We start from the raw sequence: 20,505 nt of genomic DNA on the forward strand, positions 1-20,505 counted from the left end.
ATATCTACCTGTAAGAACATACCTAATATTGAATTCATATTATTTCATGGAACGGAAAATTCTCATTAGGAATTATTTTTGCAACCTTCTGAAAATATTTGATGCCAATGTCTGTATCAATATGTACCTATGTAACAGTTTTAATTAGTGTCAAGCTTAAACATATTTATATTTTTAAGCTATTTTTTGAAGTTTTATTATCCAATTACCTCACATATCATGTTAGTTTACTTTACCATATAATTACAACATATTGGAACATAAGATGGCAAAACGTGATAACTTGGCAAATCTGGAAAATCTTTTTTTCTACCAAACGTGGAGAATCAAAACTTTGAAATACTTATTCTATATCTTAAACTCATTTCGTATACATAGTTACATTATATTATTTTCAAAAGACATATTCGCCAGAAAGATTCAAACAATCTCTAAATTTAAAACAGCTCTCCTGCACAATTAAGGAAAGTGCACATATCAGGTTTTGCCATCGATCACTGATATGATATCGAGGTAACCGGCGTAGTGAGTCGACATTTCACGACTACTACCAGACAACGATGGACACCACCACCAGAAGGGGAAAAGAACCCAGTGACTTCTATATTCAACCTAATACACTGAACGGCACCATGGACGATACGACATCAAGGGATCATTGTCACAATGCATGAGTTTGGCATACCCAACACCAGGTGATAACAAACAGATACCTATCTCAAGGACTTCAAAATCAAATTCGAATAATGAAAGGAGTTTTACCTACCAATAAAACTCTTATTACCTACCTATTCATTTTGACTTTGGAGTCCAGGTAACTTCCACCCGGTTCCTTGAGCATGCCTTCAGCCATATTATCATACTGAAGAACTATGAATTACCATAGGACGCCATATTGAAAAACGTCATTCGAACGTCAGATTTTCCCAGTTACGAGTCGTGATTGGATAGTTTTCGACAGAGGCTCCCCCATCTCATTCTCCAGGTAAGTTTGTAGGTCTGTACCTACGTAAGAAAGGGACGCAGTGGACCAGTAAACCCTATCTCAAGGACTTCAAACTCAAAATGATTAATTAAGAGTTTTATTGGTAGGTAAAACTCCTTTCAATATATTTTTTGCGGAAATAACTTTTTGTAAAATGTGAATAGGTACACAATGACAACACTGTCGTTACAATATGTCAAATACGTATATTATCTATGGTCAAATTCATTTTGTTCACCATAGACAATACTTTTGTAGTTTTGTGTAGACTAGTATACTTGTTTTGTTATCAAACACCGCAGAACCGACAAAGTGACGTTTCCTGAAAATTTTAACAGGTTCGTATTTATTAGCAATTTAATTAAGGTTGTGCGCCAGATTTAGTCGATTGCGATTAATAACAAGTCTTCAGACCGGTTTATTTTTATTTGCCTTTTTATTCGAGTGAATGCTTTTTTCGTGATTCCATTATTATTATGACTCATGTAACTAATTTGAGATATTGTAGTAATTTCCTCCATGCGTGATAAATAACAAGGACAAGGTATACATAGTGTCGTTTCATAAACAAATACCTAATACAGTACGGTATGTAACTATTCTATAATTTTTTTGAACATCACTAGATTTTCTGATCCCATCTAAGGTATTTTTGAAAAAAAGAGTAAATGTCCCTAGTCCATTCTAAAAAAGACACAATATAATGATATAATATAAAAAAATCTAATGTGGGAAATACGTCCTGACGTTTTTCGCATATTTTGCATAAATAAGTGAACTTCCCACTTACACAATATTGCGCAATTTTTATTATGAAGATGTCTCCCAAGTCATAATTGATAAAGCCTCGATGACATTGAGCTAATTTATAAGCTGCTTGTTGGCGAATTTACAACCTGTTTGTAAACTCGCCCAGTGTCATCATCGAACAAGCTAACAAGCAGATTGTAAACAATCTACGAGAAAAGTTGAAAGCTGGTCAACTTTAAAACTTCAACTTTTAATGAAAATATAAATTTGAGGATTTGCATTTAACAATTAGCAAAAATAAAATGTGGATATAAAATATATAGAGTAATGTATAAAAGAAAATATAATACAGTAAACATAAACAAATTTAACATAAATATTATTTGCATACAATGAGTGTTTCAATTTTAATCTTATTTCTGATATCTTCATAGGTACTTATCTATCTACAAGAGTCCAAAAGTGAATGAGTGTGTGTGTTATTCTTTTTATATAAACAATAATAATTGCCCTATACTCAAATTACTCTTTGACTAAGTTATGGCAGTAGTTATATAATCTTAATTGATTATTTATCCAGATAACAAGTGTTATTGTTTATGCATACCTACTTATTTGTTCTTGTGAAACATCATAATATAATATGACACTGCGCTTAAGATAAACAAAAGTTGATTTCAATTTGTGTATGAGTCAGAGTATGGACCTAATATGTTGAGCAAGTGGCCTACATCCATTTCTCGTAAAAACGAAATCTGTTAATACAAACCTCCACTTTGTGGAGGCCCATAATATGATCGGACATGGTCGGAAAAAATGTTATCTACAATAATTATTAGTCTATAGTGTACCTGCACCTAATTATTTGAATTCTAGTTAGTGGCTGTCTCTACTTTATATTTTGTTATTATTCATTTTTAAATGGTTGATTCGCCCTTTTTACAAAACACCGATGATATAATATAGTGTTTTATTTTAATTAATACTATGCATTTCCACCATGAATTGACAGTTAACACCATTAAAGAAATTTTATGAAATCTTTAAATTTCAGTCCCTTGTCAGCACGGAGCCCTACTCCTACGTGCACTCGTATTATTGGTAAATCTACCCCTATAGAAGATAAAACATTACATCCAAAACTATAGTCACAACTTTGATGTTTTTTTTCACCTTGAAAAAACACCAAACATAATTTATATTGCTTCCAGAAAATACTTAGTTAGGTACTTAAATTGAATTGTTACAGATGGGCCAGCCAATTATTAAAATGATGAATATCAGTCTTGATAATTCAGAATCACCGTCAGCCAAGAAACATAAACATGATACCGTCAGATATGATCCGAGCGAAGTCTCACCGAATAACGGATACATGCTGTCAGGCACATACTTTCCTAAAGAAATCCTCATTCTCATTTTGAGCTATGTGGACAAAACCACATTAAGTGGGAGCTGCTTAATCGTCTGCAGAAAATGGTACGAGATCATCATGGAAGACGTGTGGAAAGAAAAAGCGGAACGGGAAAAGCGACATTGCTTTACAAAAGTTGACCATTATGTGCGATATCCTAATGTAATTTACCAAGGCATCTGCTGCAAGGACGCATATTGTAGGAATTTGATGAAAAATTATTCTGGGGCTGATGGTTTCCGTCATTGGAAAATCATCAAACAAGGTAATATCATCATATTAATACTATCAACATTACAATCGCAGGGTGGAGAAGTGGCAGAGGCATTACTGAAACCGTTTGTGAAACAAATTGGCTTTTTCAATGTGTGTTTGATTCAGAGCCAGAATCCAATGAGTTTGACGAATGGCTGGCCGTCATCCAACGTTTAAAAAAATATATGTTGGTTGATCTCAGTGTTGTCATCTTTTTGTCACCGAATTATAGTACGCGATCCAAGAAATTATAGTATGCATTATCATATGGGTGGTTCTCAATAATTATGGATCGAGTCCATCAAAATGGATCCTGAGATATTTGGACCTAAAGTTAAAACTCCTGTATAATTCAGGAATATTTTCACTGTATATACAGTCGAACTTGGCTAATACGAGGAAGATGGGACCGACTGAATTTGCTCGTTATAAGCATTACTTGTTATATCGTTATATAACATTTTTCGCGCCACATTCTATTTAAGCATAGAACATAAAAAATCTGAATCATCATAAAAATCCCCGAAACAAGCATGGCATTCATAAACCACAAAAGAAGTTGTTTATTGTAATGAAGTGCTGAGACGCCGGCGCTGGTAGGTTCCTACTGACTTCACAATGCTTGAATTTTTATATGCAATTTCAACCATATGCGTAGATACTTTTTCAATGTTGTCGGCGAAAACACCAATTAGGTACTTGGACACTTAACAAGTGTCATAAACGTAATCCGATCCCGGCAGCTTCAGTCTAGTAAACTTACTGGTCGGATTTTATTGCTTATGGTCGAAAATGTTGTTTTTAAACGATCGACACATTAACAGTTTTGCTCGGTATACCCGAGAAGTAGCTCTTTATAAAAGTGAATAAATGTATGGAGAAAATCATAAACTAAAATGTGAACGAATGTTTCCTCATTACATCCGAGATCTCATTATTTCCGCGATCGTAATAGCCCATTACGTACTTACCATATTTTGATAGTACATGGATCAATTTAAATAAATAGTCGAAACATAAAGTATATTCGGGCTGTATTAATATTAGCAAATACCTCTTTATACTGCTGGAGGAACTGTCAAAATGGACATGATTCACACTCAATTAGATGTCTTATCAATACTATTCTCATTTATGCGGAAAATTGTAGAGCTACGATTGTGATATTAACATACAGTATTGAAATCTGTTTTATCTAGCGGCTGCAAAGGGGTTGCCAACCTTTTGCATTTCATGCGCACAATTGTTTTCACAGACGAGTTCAGATGCGCCACACAACTCAAGTACCTTTTCTATCTTCTTATGTTCACGGTTGGGGTTGGAAAATAGGGATAGGGGTAGGATCTGATTCGCTTAGGGGAGGAAAAGGAATAACGTTTATTGGAGCACCAATCTACAATAGTCAGCAATGATCTCCTGGACGAGAGTGTGATCGCTGTCGTGGACCCCGCTGATGGTGCTACAGCTGCCGGAGAGTCTCGTTTGGTGAAGATAACTCTGGACCACAGTTGTTGGATGTGATGAGAGAGAGAGAGAGAGAGAGCGAGTGAGCGCTGAGCGGGATGGACCACTGAGAGCTTTTGAGCGTTTGGATTTCGCTAGTCTTTCAATGTTTGGTGTTAAATTTGTTACTGAGAGCAGCATAGAATTCTTTAAATTTCAATCAGTTATTCGTGACCTTGTTTTGCTTTTAATCAATTTTATTAGCAACATATATAACTTTTTGCAAATTTTCTTAGCTCTGGGAAATGTTCACATGGTAATGAACGTCAGAAATTAATTATGTCAGAAGCATTTTGATCTGGAAAAAGTTCATCAAATTTCATTTTCAATAATAGTAAAAGTACACTCAATAAAACGTTCTCGCAAAAACTTTGCTTCAAACTTCACGCCACGACAGCTCACTCAGAACTGACCATTTGAACTGACAGTCATTTCGATTGTCTTACTCACGCTCTCTCTCTTATACACACACACACTGTTCACATCCTACAATTGTAAACTGTCAAAAAAATGGGACAAACTGATGAGTAAGAAGGCTGTATGACTTGAACTGAGTGCACTCAGGTGTTGAAAATATGAAGATGGATTCAGTTCGAAGTAACTTCACTTGTAATCATTCAATGTGCCACCTTTGGCACATGCGCCACGATTTGGCCACCACTGATCTAGCCACTGAAACTTAAAATCGAATTTTATGAAAATTGGACTTGATTCATAATTATTGTGAGCCAACCATATATTGAAAATGTATAGGTTTTTTGCTTCTCACCATAAAAAATAACGGAGAATATGAGAAATTCCGAGACCCCTTTTTATTTAGATAGTTCTTGCGACCAAAAACGCTTATCTATGAATTCAAGAAATTTCATTTTAAACCAAAGTCGAGGGCTTTTTTTACGTTTTTTTGAACAATTGTTTTTAGGTTCTCCAAATTTTCTTATATTGCAAAATTATAGTACTTTGCACCAATTTGTAGAATGGAAACATCGAAATTTTAATACTTTTTGCATATTTTTTCTGATATTCAAAATTATAATATTTTGGGCGTACTATACCTGTTTTATATCGTACATGGTACGCAGATGAAAATTATAGTACATATACTATAATTATACTATGGTTGGCAACACTGGTTGATCTCCACCATGTGGAGGACTATATACTCCGATTAAGAGAGACAATAGAATGTCTTTGTACCTTCCATATTGATGATTATTTGCATCCTGTTTCCCAGAAACTTGGGTTTTTTCAATTATTTTAAAAGGTGTACATATTATTTAGGTATTAAATTAATGTTTATATGGTACAACAACTGGACTGATAGTTTTATTTCATAATTATCTCCATTGAAAGGGTAGACCTTTTCACAAAATAAAATTTTTTATTAGAAAAGTTTACGAAAATAGACCACAAAAAGATTGTCAACGGACAATGTCTAGAATATTTTTTTTATTTAATTTAAGAATGTCTTCACCAAGGACATGCGACACGTGGTGTTTGTCGAGTGAAATTTGTTGCTTGCGATACTATACCTACTGTTTTTTTCAAACTAAAATGTCGCATTTGAGCAGGGTGCGAAGAAGGGACATTAGGTTACATGTGTTTTATGAACAGTGAAAATAACATCAACATATTCGACGTGTTGCAGTCGAGACAGTAAACAATAAATAATATATAGAACAGTAAATAATAATCATCCATTTGTCTATTCATGTAGGTGGCGATCGTTGGAAAACCGAATCACCCCCCGTAGGAGTAAGCGGTGGAGATTTTGATGCCAACCGACACATCACGTGCTTTGTCACGTCCTACGGAGCTTGTTCAAAGGTGCAAATCGTAGATTTATTGAAGGAAGGAATTAGCCCGGAAATATTGGACGACTATAGACCTGATATCACTATTTCAGAGAAGTAAGTCATTTTTAATCAGTTCTTTTATCTATATATCCGGATTGATGTAATAATAGGATCAGGTTTATGTTTTTAAGTCAATTGTGGCTAATTAATAATAAACCAATTATTTGTGTAGTTAAACGAGATAACTGACTGCTGCTCTTGTCTATTTTGTCAAACTGGTTATCTACCCGGCGCTGCTTGGGAGTGGAATGGTTTAATATTTGAAAATTCAGAATTCAAAATTTAATGCGTAGAGAGAGTGCAAAGGATTGAATTTAAAAAAACACAGAAACGCGATGGAAATGTTTACGCCAAATCATCATAATTTTATCTATATGCAATCTGTCAGAGCTGAAAATTGCAAATACGGTGACCCTGACCACGCGCTCCGGCTCGTCGACCTCCATCTACCCTCCAAATTTTGTCGAAATCCGACTGCGCGTGTGGATTTGTATAAAGAAAAACGAACGCCAGGACGGTACATACAAATATCCAAATATATTCTTCAATAGTAATAAAATAAAAGATTTTTGACTAATTCATAGTTTTAATATTTTTTATATGTATTTAAAAAACATCATTATAATATATATATATATATATAAATATATATGAGGAGCAAACATTCAAAACGTGATTTGTCACACAGATGTTGAGCTGAGATAATCAAGAAAAACATATTGTACTCAAAATGGTTTTTTTATTATAAAACTGTTTAAGGAAAGAATTTTAAACCTGGTATTTTGTATAATCCAAAATTCGCGGAAATGGCTCATTTTTTGATTTGAAATTTGGACAAAACACGATTTGCATGAAACTTGTGGGCAAAACACTATTTGAATGAAAATCAAGGCATTATATTTTTTTATAGGATAAAAGGTTCTTTGAACACTGATTCTGGTTTCCTTTCATAGATTTAAATATGGACTATCAGAATTGACAATAAACGGCATTTTTCAAAATGTGTGACAAATCACTTTTTGAATGTTTGCTCCTCATATAATAATGTTTGAATAATTATGGGTAAATATGTCGCAAACCAAACTAAACCCAACCTAACATCACTTAACCACACCTAACCTACCCTAACGTAATATAATCTTAGTTTGTGATAATAATGCATCAAAAAGTATGAAAATTTCAAATTTTAAATCAACAATTATTGGATCGAAAAGCATCTCCGCGAACAGAAAAGGGTATTTAATATAATTGTCCACATGGAATAAACTGTTTTTGTTAAAAAAAATCATAAAAGCTCATGCGGGCATCTGCGGCACAATTACCTAATTATCAAATACTAAACCATTATTGGTATTACAGCGATTTTAGTAAGAGCTTCGCTCTACATTCAACGTGTGTCGTTAAAAATCTACGGCCTGTCGGATACTGCCATGGTAATATCGTAAGGCATAGAAATGGATTTTTTTTTTGTAATGAATTTCTCAATCGTTGTTATTTAACCACAGAGCCACAGTGCAAAGCTAGTAAATTTCACCCCATCTTTTCAGTAAGGAATAAGTAATTTATTCGATTGGTTTAAAATGTCATTTTTCACCATTGTTGGGAATTGCATTATATGTTTAACAATTTCATAAGTGTGTCAATGATGAAGACTGAATCATAAAATGATTTTAACATTTATTTTGAATGTGAGTTGTAAAGATATAATATTACAAATACCTACTACCTGTCTACCTATAACACACAATAATAACAATAAAAAAGTAAAAATAAATAACAATGAGTAACAGGTGTAAAATTAATATAAGTACATAAAAATATTTATTTATTTATTTATTTGAAAAAGACACGTTGAGTACATAACAAATTATTAATTCAGGACGTTCACAACATGACATTTAGAATAAAAATTACAAGTAATCAGTTCGGAAAATCAGAAAAAACAAAGTGGAGGAAAAAAAGAAAGCAAAAAATATTTTTATACAAAAGAAATAAAATTTAAAAAAACAACAATGATTCAAAAAGTACAAATTAAACAATAAAATAGAATTTAAAAAACAGAATATATTATAATGGATCGCCAAAAATATCTACATCTCTAGGGAGTGCATTGACCAACCGCACAGCCCTCGCTATTGGTGCCTGGTGAGCCTGACATGAGGAAACAGCTTTCACCCAAAATAGGTCATGGCTGCGACCACGCATGTAATTGACGGGTGCGTAAAAATTTAAATTTTCTAGAATATCGGGATTGAAAATGATACCACGTGAGAGCAGGGAAAAATGCTTTAAGAGCAGAAGTGACCTACGAGCTTCAAGAGAATGAAAGGCGAGCATGCCTTGAAGAAAGTTAGTCGGAAAAGACTCGTTTGAGAAGGTGTCAAAAGGAAAATAATTATAAACTTTAAAATAGAGATGACACGCTCTAAATCAGGGGGGGGCAAACTGCGGCCTGCCGGGCATTTTTTGCGGCCCGCCATCATTACTTGTATTTCTTATTACGAATATTTTTTTTTTAAATATTGACAATAGATTAAAATTTGTTTAGCAATAGTACGCGATCCATTTTCAATAGATATTGATAGTGTACCGACAGAGTTACAAATACTACAATTAAGAGAATTGCATCGTCGTGAAGAAATCTCCAATTTTACAATGCCCTTAATTCAGACAAATTCGACCAACTTAAAGATTATGCAAGAAAAATGTTCTTTATTTTTGGATCAACCTATATAATATGTGAACAAACATTTTCGATCATGATCTTTACGATCAAATATCTCCGATGCCCATTTACACGCAGTTTTGAGAATATCAACTACAAAATTAACACTTGAATTTAAAAAAAATGTTAAAAAATGTACAACAGTTTCATTCTTCTCATTAATTTTTTGTAATGTTTATTTTTCGTGATAATACATAGTGTATATCTAAAAATGGTATTTTACTTGCGGCCCGCCGCTCATTTTGAATTCTTAAATTTGGCCCTCTATCCAAAAAGTTTGCCCCCCCCTGCTCTAAATATATAAAATAATATAATATATAAAACATGAATCGTTTGTTATTTGTAATGAATTTATTTATGAGTCCCTACCTAGTTATTTATTAACCATAATATGCTATTACCACAAATAATACCAATTACATGTATTTTTCCATATTTAATTAAGACGCAGAGTAGTCAAACTAGCGATCTCTGTATCATATAAATTGTGGCAATTTCTTTCTACATATTATATTATTCGCCTGTAATCGAGTATTGCAAACTGCACCAGAATAGTCCTGAAAAAAGGAGGGCTTTCCAGACTCACAAAGCGTATTTACTTTTTTGCAGTCTTAATTACAGGATTTATGTCACGTGTATTGATTTATTTCATAAATACACGATTTAATATGTTAATTAATTTTTAGTTACGCAGCAAGATGGGACTCTCAAGCAGATTACAGAATAGTGGTCAAGTTGCTGAATGCTGATAATGAGGATTTGGAAGTTTTTGTTTTTAAAGCAAGAGCTTGGGAAGGAGATGGCTGGCAAGAGGTATGTTTTCCATAAATGTATTGCAATCAAATGTAATTTCAAAACAAATAAATTTATATAATATACTTAGGTATACATGAGTCGCTTAGTCACCAAACCCGCTCTGTCCGATTTTTCAAAATTAGTTTAGAATGTACGTCTATATCGATAGATCTATCAGCTTATCCAGGTGCAAGTTTTAAATTCCGTCCTGTTTCGTCAAAAAATCAATATTGATCATACCCTCTCGAAGGATGATAACAAGTTACTAAATCCTCTCTACATAACTGACCAATCAGACGTCGCGATTCAAACCATGATTTTTAGCATACGTTCAAATCGCTATACAAACGTCACCACTACTAGCCTGTGATGTCACCTTGCACTGTGATAAATGCTCGATTTCGATTTTTGACCGTTTTTATTAGTGAAAAATGAATATTTTTTCAGTTCATGTAATGACTAGGGAGAGGATTTCAATGCAACAGAAAACATGATTATGTGCATGCACTAAAATATGCACTAAAAACGAAAAAATATGCAGTTAAAAATTAACTGTTTTTTATGAAAAAAATTTGTAGATACCCACTTCACCCAATATTACCCACTAATAAATGAAGAATAACAAATTAATAATTTTAATTAATAACTCATTTAGTGCTAACACCGCGACTGGCGCGTTTGGCGTAGTTTTGGCCATTAAATATAATTAACGTGTTATTTCAATGTGGTAATTAAAAGGTCAGCAGTGATTGTGTTTACAACTTTCAAAATAGTTTTTTCTTAAAGTAAAAATAATTGAATAAGTAATGCAATATAAACTAAACACAACTTTAAAAAACAAAAACAACACCCAACTATTCTTAAGGGCGGACGTGCTCAGCGTGGGTCAAAATGGAGCTTTTTTCTATTTTCAAAGCATGATCCTGGACATACCTTAAACGTTGTAGATAATCTATTTGTATAATTTTGAAGCCTTATTATCCTTTATATTTATTTTAAACATTTGATGACTGCATAAAGTATTTTTATTACATAAAATAGTATTCTTTTAAACCTCTCGCTCTAATGTTTTAGAATATAGTCATATTTTGGTACATAACTGTGCAGTGGTGTTAGGATTTTTTACATTTATTAATTTTTAAACGCATTTATAAAACCATTAGTAAAATTTATGACGAGATAATTTTAGTAAAATATTTACGATAAAAAATTATATTGATAATCTCTGTGATCCCAAATTTGACAAGAATTAGGTATTTTATTATTCAAAAAATGGGCAAGATTAACACATTTGAAGATAATTCTAAAGATACTCATTATAAGCTATGTCTTTGACCATTCAAGTGTGATAAACATCCTACGAATAATGATTGCTTTATAATAATTATTGACCTAAGAATAAGGTAGTGATTTTTTGAAATACGCCATTCCTTTTAGCATTCCCCAGTGGTTAAGCTACAACATACGGTCGTAGCCATAAATTGACAAACTATAATTGACGTAGGAAGTAAAATGATGTTAACGCGGGTGTTTGAACATGTACCGTTTTTAAAAAGATTTTTTTTTCGGTTAGGTATTATTTATAATATATATTATATTATATAAAAACGGTCAATCGGGATAATTTATGTGACGGGACCATAATATTTAGACGATAGATCGAGGAAAACGATAAATCGGGGGACGGTTAATGCGGGATCATTTAACATTGTTGGCGAGACTTTCAAAGATGAACGATCCATGCGTGAAAACAATTTATGCGAGAACGGTAGATCGGGATTCCACTGTAATATTCTTTTTGTTAAATTTCTTGACTATGTTTTATATTGCTTCAAGATTCTTTGCATAGAAATGAACTACATAATGTACCAATGTCTCAAATATGTCCTAACAGTCTAATGTCTCAAATAGCATTTATAAGTACAATAAAATTTTATTTTTGGATTCTGCGTGTTTCAAAACGAATTTCTTTGTAACTCTAATAGCTGTTCTCGAATTCCCTAACAAAACCTGCACTGGTATATAAATCTGCTCCCTAAATATAAGTTAGGACAGTTTTGTACCGAGTAAGAGAGAGTTATTAATGTTTAATTGAATTTCAATTGATTTTCATTCTTCAGATTATATAACATAATCACTTGATTTTAAATAAACATTGACCCTCTTAATCCTTTCCACGCGGACGGCACACCTGTAGTACACTAATTAATTGGCCATTCGATATAAATAGCATGTTATTTAAATGCGGTAATTAAATGCTCCGCAGTCAACAAGTTAAATAATAGATGCCAAGTGAACTTTTTGTGCGAAATAAATTCTAAAATATTTATACTAATTGAAACAAATATGGGCCACTACTGAATTATCGTTTCTCATCATCAATGTCCGACTGCGTGTCCAATTCCGCTCTGTTAACAAATGCATGTCGCCAAATCCGTTATGTTGAGAAGTAAGTGACTAAACCGCTCTTGGGATAATTCAAATACCTTCATTTGGAATAAAGCAGCACATAACATGTAAAGTTTTCTTTTTCTTATGTAGGTACCGGAAGAAATATAAAAACTTAAATTACATTAAAAATCATCGTACATACAGAATATTCTTTCGTGATTTACTCGTAACTCAAAAAAACCACGAGAGCGGGTTTAGCGACTAAGCGACTCACATATTCATTTTATTTCTATGACAGGCCACAAAGCCTAATGACAATAGATGACAAGCCAGTACGTTACATATTAGACTACAATTTATTATTGTAAAAATCTGCAGATCTTTAAAAGCTATAATTAGCGGAAACTGTTTTACCAGGCTTTACTGTTAATTGGTCTAATAATAAAGTCAATTTTATCAATCAGTGTTCACGAAATCGTTTGGAAACCTAACAATCTTTACTTACTTCGCCCTGAGCATCGGAGCATATGCATGCACAAGGTCTTACCATTTCTTTTGGTCGTAATCTTTTACCACTTCAAATCGGCCGCAGCAACTAATCTTTAAGGCTATACTTCAGCTGAGGCATGGTCTAAAAAGATCGTGACTAGGCGATGCGTGGATTGTGCAAATGACGCGAACCGAACGAAATATAATTTGTCATAAAAATTCAACATGCGTCCTTAATGTTATGTTTATTATTATATTCGTAATAATAATAGTATATTCTTTGACATGTTTTCTTTTTCAAGTACATGCGGAACGTTTTTTAGTCATCTTTACACGATTTAAGAATATATTCCTCCGATGCCGTCACAAAACAAATTGACTGCTCACATCTCGACTGTCAGTCTCCGATTGGCGACGACTGCGAAATTTCGTTCCACCTACTGTTGAAAATTATTTGCCGTTTCACTTATGTATGCTCGCAAAATAGAAGTTGCACTGAATTGTACTTATTTTTTTTTAGGTTAAACATACTTTTTCATCATACAAAAGAGGCGTTAGGTATGTCTTTTTCTCTCACAGAGGATGTGATGTCCCGTTTTGGGCTGGTCACTATGGCTCTAAAATGGCTAACGCATGTGTTACAGTTGAAACCGTAAGCAGCTATCTTACAAATTTGGACAAAGATGCGGGAGTAGACTCGATTTAATAATGTGAGTACAAGCTGATATAATTAAATTTATTATATAGTTAGGGCCAAATGCACAGATGTCAATGCTATGTAAAACTAACTAATTTTTATGAACCTCATGCACAGTTGACGGTTTAGCAAAACAATTAATAACACAGCAATGTCACTTTTGTTGATCGAAAGTGTTACCATTTCTTAAATTTTGATTTTTCGTATTTCATAATTGAGTATGAAAACTGAGCACTATGTAAATTGAATAATTATAAATTAATAGTTAATAGGTATAACCATTAAAAATACAGTAATTATAAGTATTAGTAAAATAGTTAATTTGAATATATGCATGCACGGACACAGGTAAGTGTCCCTAGAATTTGAACCACTGGTTAACCATATAGGACGGGCTAATCTCGCATGAGTTTAAGGCGTAGATAATTTTTGATATTTTGTAAAACTATCTGCCATTAATTATTGGTCGGTCTATTGGTATCAGGGGGTGTGCAGTCAATGAGGAAACAATTTACAGCCGATGAGGTTTCTTATGGCACAGGTGAGCTCAAAATGAACATAGGCCAGGGGCGAAGGGTGTAGGTAGACTGTGGTGATCCGACATAAACAGTGCACACTTAACTTCGTCAGTCACACTTATTTATTTTCATAGAACTAAGAATACAAATGGTGTTGGTTAATTTTTAAAATTCTATTAAACCCTGTGTAAACCAAGCGACGTAACATGCAAATATTACCTTTAAGAAATGTAGTCCGAAGTGTGTGATTACCCACTGGTAGCTATAGTTGATAGTTATAAATGAGCACTTCATAGTCACCTTATGTCATGGGTGCAAATTAGGTAGAACACAAGATATTCTAAGTACCATTTGACAAATTGATTTTACACTAATATTGATCACATCATATAGGAAGAAAGAGTGTTGATTAAAATCATTAGGTTGCGTCAAGTGGTGGCGAACCTATTGCACGCGAGATGATTTTGCATTGAAGAGAAAAAAATACTTACAATAATACTAAATGACAAATCGCTTTGTATACAAAATAGCAGTCAAATACTTTTCAAGAATAAGCATTACATTTAAGGCCATTGGACCCGTTTTTTCCTGTCTTCTCAGAATCGTGGAAATGGCAAGGATGTTTAACACGAATTGACACATAATAAACACTTTATTTATTTAAAACCTAATAAATAATATTCAAATAACACTTTTTGTGTCATTAAAATTTTCTGATTCGCTTTACTTTTTAAAATAAATGACAAATAGTCGGTCCTGTTTTCGAAATTGGCCAAAACGACTGTCACGCCACAGTGAATTTTTGAACTTAATAATAGTTTTGCAGGTATATATTGTATGAAAGAAATGGGTAAAACAATACATTTCATTGATTAACTCATGTACTTTTCTTAATTTCAGAAAAATAAAGATTTTAAAGCCATTTTAGTTTGAGTATACATCAGCCAATTTTGAATGATTTTTTCTCACAAAATAATATATACTGCATAATAAAAATATTTTTTTATTATAATATAACATTTCCGTAATACTATAAATAATAATTAACAATGAAAAAATAAATAAAACCCTATAAATTCGGTACAATTAGTGACGCTATATTACCAAAACACGTCGTACGTTTTCATGTATTTATCCTATTTTCAGACAATTTAGATATATAATTATTTTGCAAAATTAACAAAAAGAGACCATTTGATCGATTAATTCATATAGTTTTTCTAATTTCTCATTTCTAACCTTAGTAGGCTTCTTAATTTCAACGGGTGAGGACGTCTTTTTTTTCCAAAAAATTGGCAAGACCACATGACGTAGACCAGGTGTTATAATTTGTGTTGACAAATCAAACATCATAAAATACCAGTGAATGTCAAACTGAGAAAAATGTAGTTATATTATATTATTTATTATCTTGTAATACAAATGGTTGCAGCATGTGAGATATTGTAAGATAATTGAATCTTATAACCACGATGGCTACAAAGAAGCCCTAAAGGTATTCGTTCGGTGCAACATTTATAAAAAAAAATATTTTGGACTTGAGCAGTTTAGATAAAATATAGGTGGACTTTAATTATTTTGATAAATACCTACTTGGTTGGGCTTTAAACGATTTGAAAAACTTTGCATGTACTTAATACAGTTTTTATGTACCTGGGTCGCCATGTTTTGTTATTTTCAAAGGGACGTATACAGGAGTATGTTTATTGGCATTATCAATAGAAACAAAATAATATTATTTTTCAAGGTCTATTTATTATCGATCTTAAGTGGTTTATGTCACAAATAGTAAATTTGTAGAAAATTTAAAGTAAAATACGTTTTCGAATGCTGTCATAGTAATGGCCACTGAAACATGTGTCATAATTTTCCTAATCGTCAAAATAATAATAAAATAAGTGTTTTGGGGCACAAAATCACGTATATGTTTTATGATGTACTTATGTATTTTTCAGATGGTTTGTGGTAAAATCTTTTTTTTTCATACTGCCACAATTCAACTATTCATAATTAATTGTTTGTTAAATTTTTCATTGTGCACTTTGACTTAATAGGTAGGTGATAAAGTTTTTACCTTACTTTATTGTATTAATTTATTGTTAAGTGAGAATTAGCTGCTTTCGTTGTCAGTGTATATTTGAGGAGTGCGCATCCTGACGATGTCGAAAGGCGAAACCAGGATCGCATAAAACGACTCAAATGAAATAGTACAAAACTTTTAGAATTTAATATATTTAATGCCGAGTTGAATTGAATGGAATCACCTTAGGCATTTATTAGTAATTATTTAACTCAAGTAAAACATATATTGAGGTAAGAACCTATTTCATTGAATAATAAAAACAATATTACTCTTCACATCACAAGTGACAAGATTTATATGAATTGTGTATTGCCTGAACTCGTTGATCCTAGACTAACACGGTCGATGGATATAAGAAACCCTCAATATAATAATTATCAAGTTAACAATTAATATCTATCAATATAATAATATCAATTATCAATTAATAGCTATCAATAGAAAAGAAAATAAAATTATAAAAAAAAACAATTTATAATAGTTATTCTAATACATTGCATACCGTTAAACCAATACACTAATTAAGGAACCAATTATTAATTTTCTATACACTAATGTTCCGAAATCCTCCGCGGCGACCAAAACGTACTGCCGTCAAATACATGCTATTATAATAATTGTTTCTTAAATCATAATTGTTGTGTACTAAATTTAAAAAAAAAAAACGTTCCTCGACAAATATTCATTGAATTGCTTTCTTTTATGAGTCATTTTTTTATAATTTAATAAAAACGCAATAATAACAGAAATCTTTCATGCCATCTTGTGAATGTTTTAAACTTATAATTTGTAATGTTAGCTTATGAAAATGAATAAAATTATATTTGTTTACACTTTCGTGTTTTTTAGTATTAGATTTTTTTTTGAAAAATATTTGCACTGAATTTGAACCTAAATATGATAGGTTCAAGAAAAGGTGTCACTTCACAAATTCAGCATATCAATAATATGAGGTTCTTATTTAGAGGTCTACTATTTTTATTCTTATAATTTATTCTACCGACTACAAAAATGTTTATAAAATTTGTTAGGAAAAAAATATTATTAATTCAACACTTTTAAAACCTCTGATTTCGTATCTACTTCGTGAGAAGCCATCGAGAAAATTTCCCCATGAAAAACTATTTTTGATCCCGGGATTTCGGGATTACAATTTGACGATCGGGATTACAATTTGACGATCCCGGGATTGGCATTTTTTCGATAGTTAAATTAATATAAAATTTTTATATAGACAAAAAACATTGATAATATCGGTCAAAAATAAATCTAGTATAATTAAATTTATACTATTTAAGACATATTTACTGTTCATATTGTGTACGTTCAATCTTGGAAAATACATAGGTTTAATGGAGTAAATAATATTGTAATATAAATAATAATGTGAGAGTAAAACAGTTTTATTTATTTATGAAAAGATAACAAAATACAAATACAAGTTCAATTAAAAAAAAATAACATTGTGTTGACAATAAATACAATATAAAAAAATTAAAGATTTAAGTAATTAAAACATTATTCTGAATAATATGCCCGAAGTAATACCAACGTATGAAGTTTTTTGTGTAGTAACAGTAGAAACAAAGTCAATGTATGAAGTAAAAAGTAGTTTTTTCTGATGTTGCTACAATTGCGTAAGTCAGCAAAAAATGGTTATTTATTATGCGGTGATTCCCCCCTGTGACCAGTGGGTCTCCAGAATAGCATTTTCTGGTAGAAACGTTTAACTAAATGTTTCTTGATTTATTTATTCTATTTCTCAAATTCATATCACAGATGTTACCAGAATCGTACATATTATTATTATGTGGAATTTTTAATTAATGTTAAACTATTTACAAATTTAAATGATTTTCATTTATAAAATTTCGTAGAATCAATATTGTGTTTAATGTTTACATTTATTATATGAGATTGCTGTTTCTGATAGTAAAGACTTAATGAATGGGTTAGCGAGATTAAAAATAGTAAAGTAAATCATGGTTTATGGCCTTTCCGCTTAATAAATCTAATTAGTCAGCCAAATATGAAACTGTCATAAAACATATGAGATCATGGTGGAATCACTTTGTTAAAAGTGCGAAACATTATTTTTTTCCAATCTTTCTAAAAATAAAAAGAATTGGCAACACATGGGTAATAAATCAAACTTCATTCAAACTCAGTTTATTTATAATGTAGTTATATGTTATTAAAAGTATTTTTTCTGTTGTATTTTCGTTATTATTTTATTTTCCATTAAAATTTATAAAAAAAATCAGTCCTGAAAGTTTCGGGATTATGTTTACCAATCCCGGAATTCATAGGTATCGAAAATAGTTCAGGATTCGGGATCCCGGGATTGGAATCCCTACACGTCACAGTCGAAAAATGTTATTTTGGAAATTTTGGCACGCATACGTAAAAAGGTTCGCCAACCTTGTGTACACTCTAGACCAGTGTTTCTCAACGTTTTTAAACATGCGGACCACTTTTGCAGACTGGTAATGCAGAAATAAAAAATATTATAACGTATAATAACGTCAGATCGCGGTTGATTTAGTCACGTAAAGCATTAATCTATTTTAAGAACAAATACGAAATGCACAAACACTTGCAGGTGCACAGGTTTTGAAGATTTTATTGGAATTTTTAGTATAGGCGTTTGGACGCCAAAAATTCACAAACCAGTAACAGATGATTTCTGCAAACCACCGGTTAAGAGTCACTGATCAAAGGCGTGTCTCTATAATCACATCTACCAATTTCATACCTCATAGCATGGTTGGCGAACTTTTTTATGTATGCGTGCCAAATTTCCCAAATATTATTTTTCAACAGTCTGACGTGCCGAACAGTTATAATGAGAAAATAGTTTTTTTAAAAATTCTATTTTAAAAATGATGTAATAGATACCACTCACAGAACATAGCACACATATAGATTTATCACTTTTTTCAATTACGCCATATATTTCGGTCCATCAATTTTGAAACTGTCTGCCTGAATTACTACTACCAGCTTCGCCAAGTTTTTGTTTCTTATTTGGTGCAGTCATTTTGTTGTGGGTAGAAATGAAATTTTTTGTTAATGTATTAATTATTTTGGTTTTTTACGCACAAATTGACACCAGAATCGCTCCGATCAGATGAGGCATTCTCTCGCTACGGTAGTCTCAAGCATTGTAAATCGATCAAATTTAGAGGTTCGTGGCGCGGCATTCCCCGCCGCCTGATGAGGTCAATGCGATAATATTATATGTGACGCATAAAGTCTAAGGACCGACCTATCCAATTATATATTTACATTATATGTAGTGCTTATTTTTGAAGAGTATTTGCCTGCTATTTTTTATACAATGCGTGCTGTCATTTATCATTATTATAGGTTTTTTTTCTCTTCAAAGACGTGCCACGCAAAACCATTTCACGTGCCATAGGTTCGCCACCACTGCCTCATAGATTTGGACAATACTGGGTACTTGAATTGCAAGTATTGTGATACTTCGATTTCCATAAAATGGTTTTCTTTTTGTTTCAGCTGTCACATTATTAATAACAATTTGTGTAAGTATTTGTTTTAATTAATCAAAAGATAATTGCCTAAAAGCTATTAAACACACCACTACAGGATTATATTCTGCAAAGTACATATTATTGGAACAAAAATATTTTAATACATTTATAAGATTGACTTTCAATGTTCTTCCAAACGGACTATCAAGTGATATTTGATGTTGATTTTGCGCTTCATTTCATAAAAATGAATGCAGTAAACCCATGTTTTTTACATCTATAATATCAGTTACGTTATATATACATATATAGTTATATATACGTTGTAAAATATAAATACTTATTTTATTTGTGTGCAAATCATTTCATACATTTTTGTCTTTGCTTTGCATTGTTTGTTTGGAGAAAATGTTATCACAGACACGATCCTAGGATGGCCTTCGCTTATAGGTACCCTTTTATTTCTCATCAATGGTGATTGTTCTTGGTATCCTATTAAATTAATATGATATTCTATTACTAATTTATATGATAATACATTATGTTA

General features: G+C 32.0%; 1 protein-coding gene across 2 annotated transcripts; it reads left to right on the forward strand.

The window, feature by feature from the left end:
- The first annotated feature begins 1,226 nt into the window (after window positions 1-1,226).
- LOC147075645 (F-box only protein 6-like) lies at window positions 1,227-20,505 on the forward strand. 2 transcript variants are annotated; one of them, XM_085941952.1, is made up of 6 exons: window positions 1,227-1,323; window positions 2,985-3,414; window positions 6,625-6,817; window positions 10,175-10,301; window positions 13,684-13,909; window positions 19,984-20,505. In XM_085941952.1, exons 2-5 carry the CDS (start codon window positions 2,985-2,987, stop codon window positions 13,867-13,869), a joined length of 936 nt encoding a protein of 311 aa, XP_085798078.1. In that variant the 5' UTR covers window positions 1,227-1,323; the 3' UTR covers window positions 13,870-13,909; window positions 19,984-20,505. The 2 variants fall into 2 exon arrangements, with proteins under 2 accessions (XP_085798078.1, XP_085798077.1); XM_085941951.1 differs by having other exon boundaries at window positions 13,684-13,873; window positions 19,984-20,120.

The sequence above is a fragment of the Rhyacophila brunnea genome, unplaced genomic scaffold, assembly GCF_057557595.1.
Source record: "Rhyacophila brunnea isolate RB1 unplaced genomic scaffold, BYU_Rbru_1.0 scaffold_14, whole genome shotgun sequence".
NCBI classification, from domain to species: domain Eukaryota; kingdom Metazoa; phylum Arthropoda; class Insecta; order Trichoptera; family Rhyacophilidae; genus Rhyacophila; species Rhyacophila brunnea.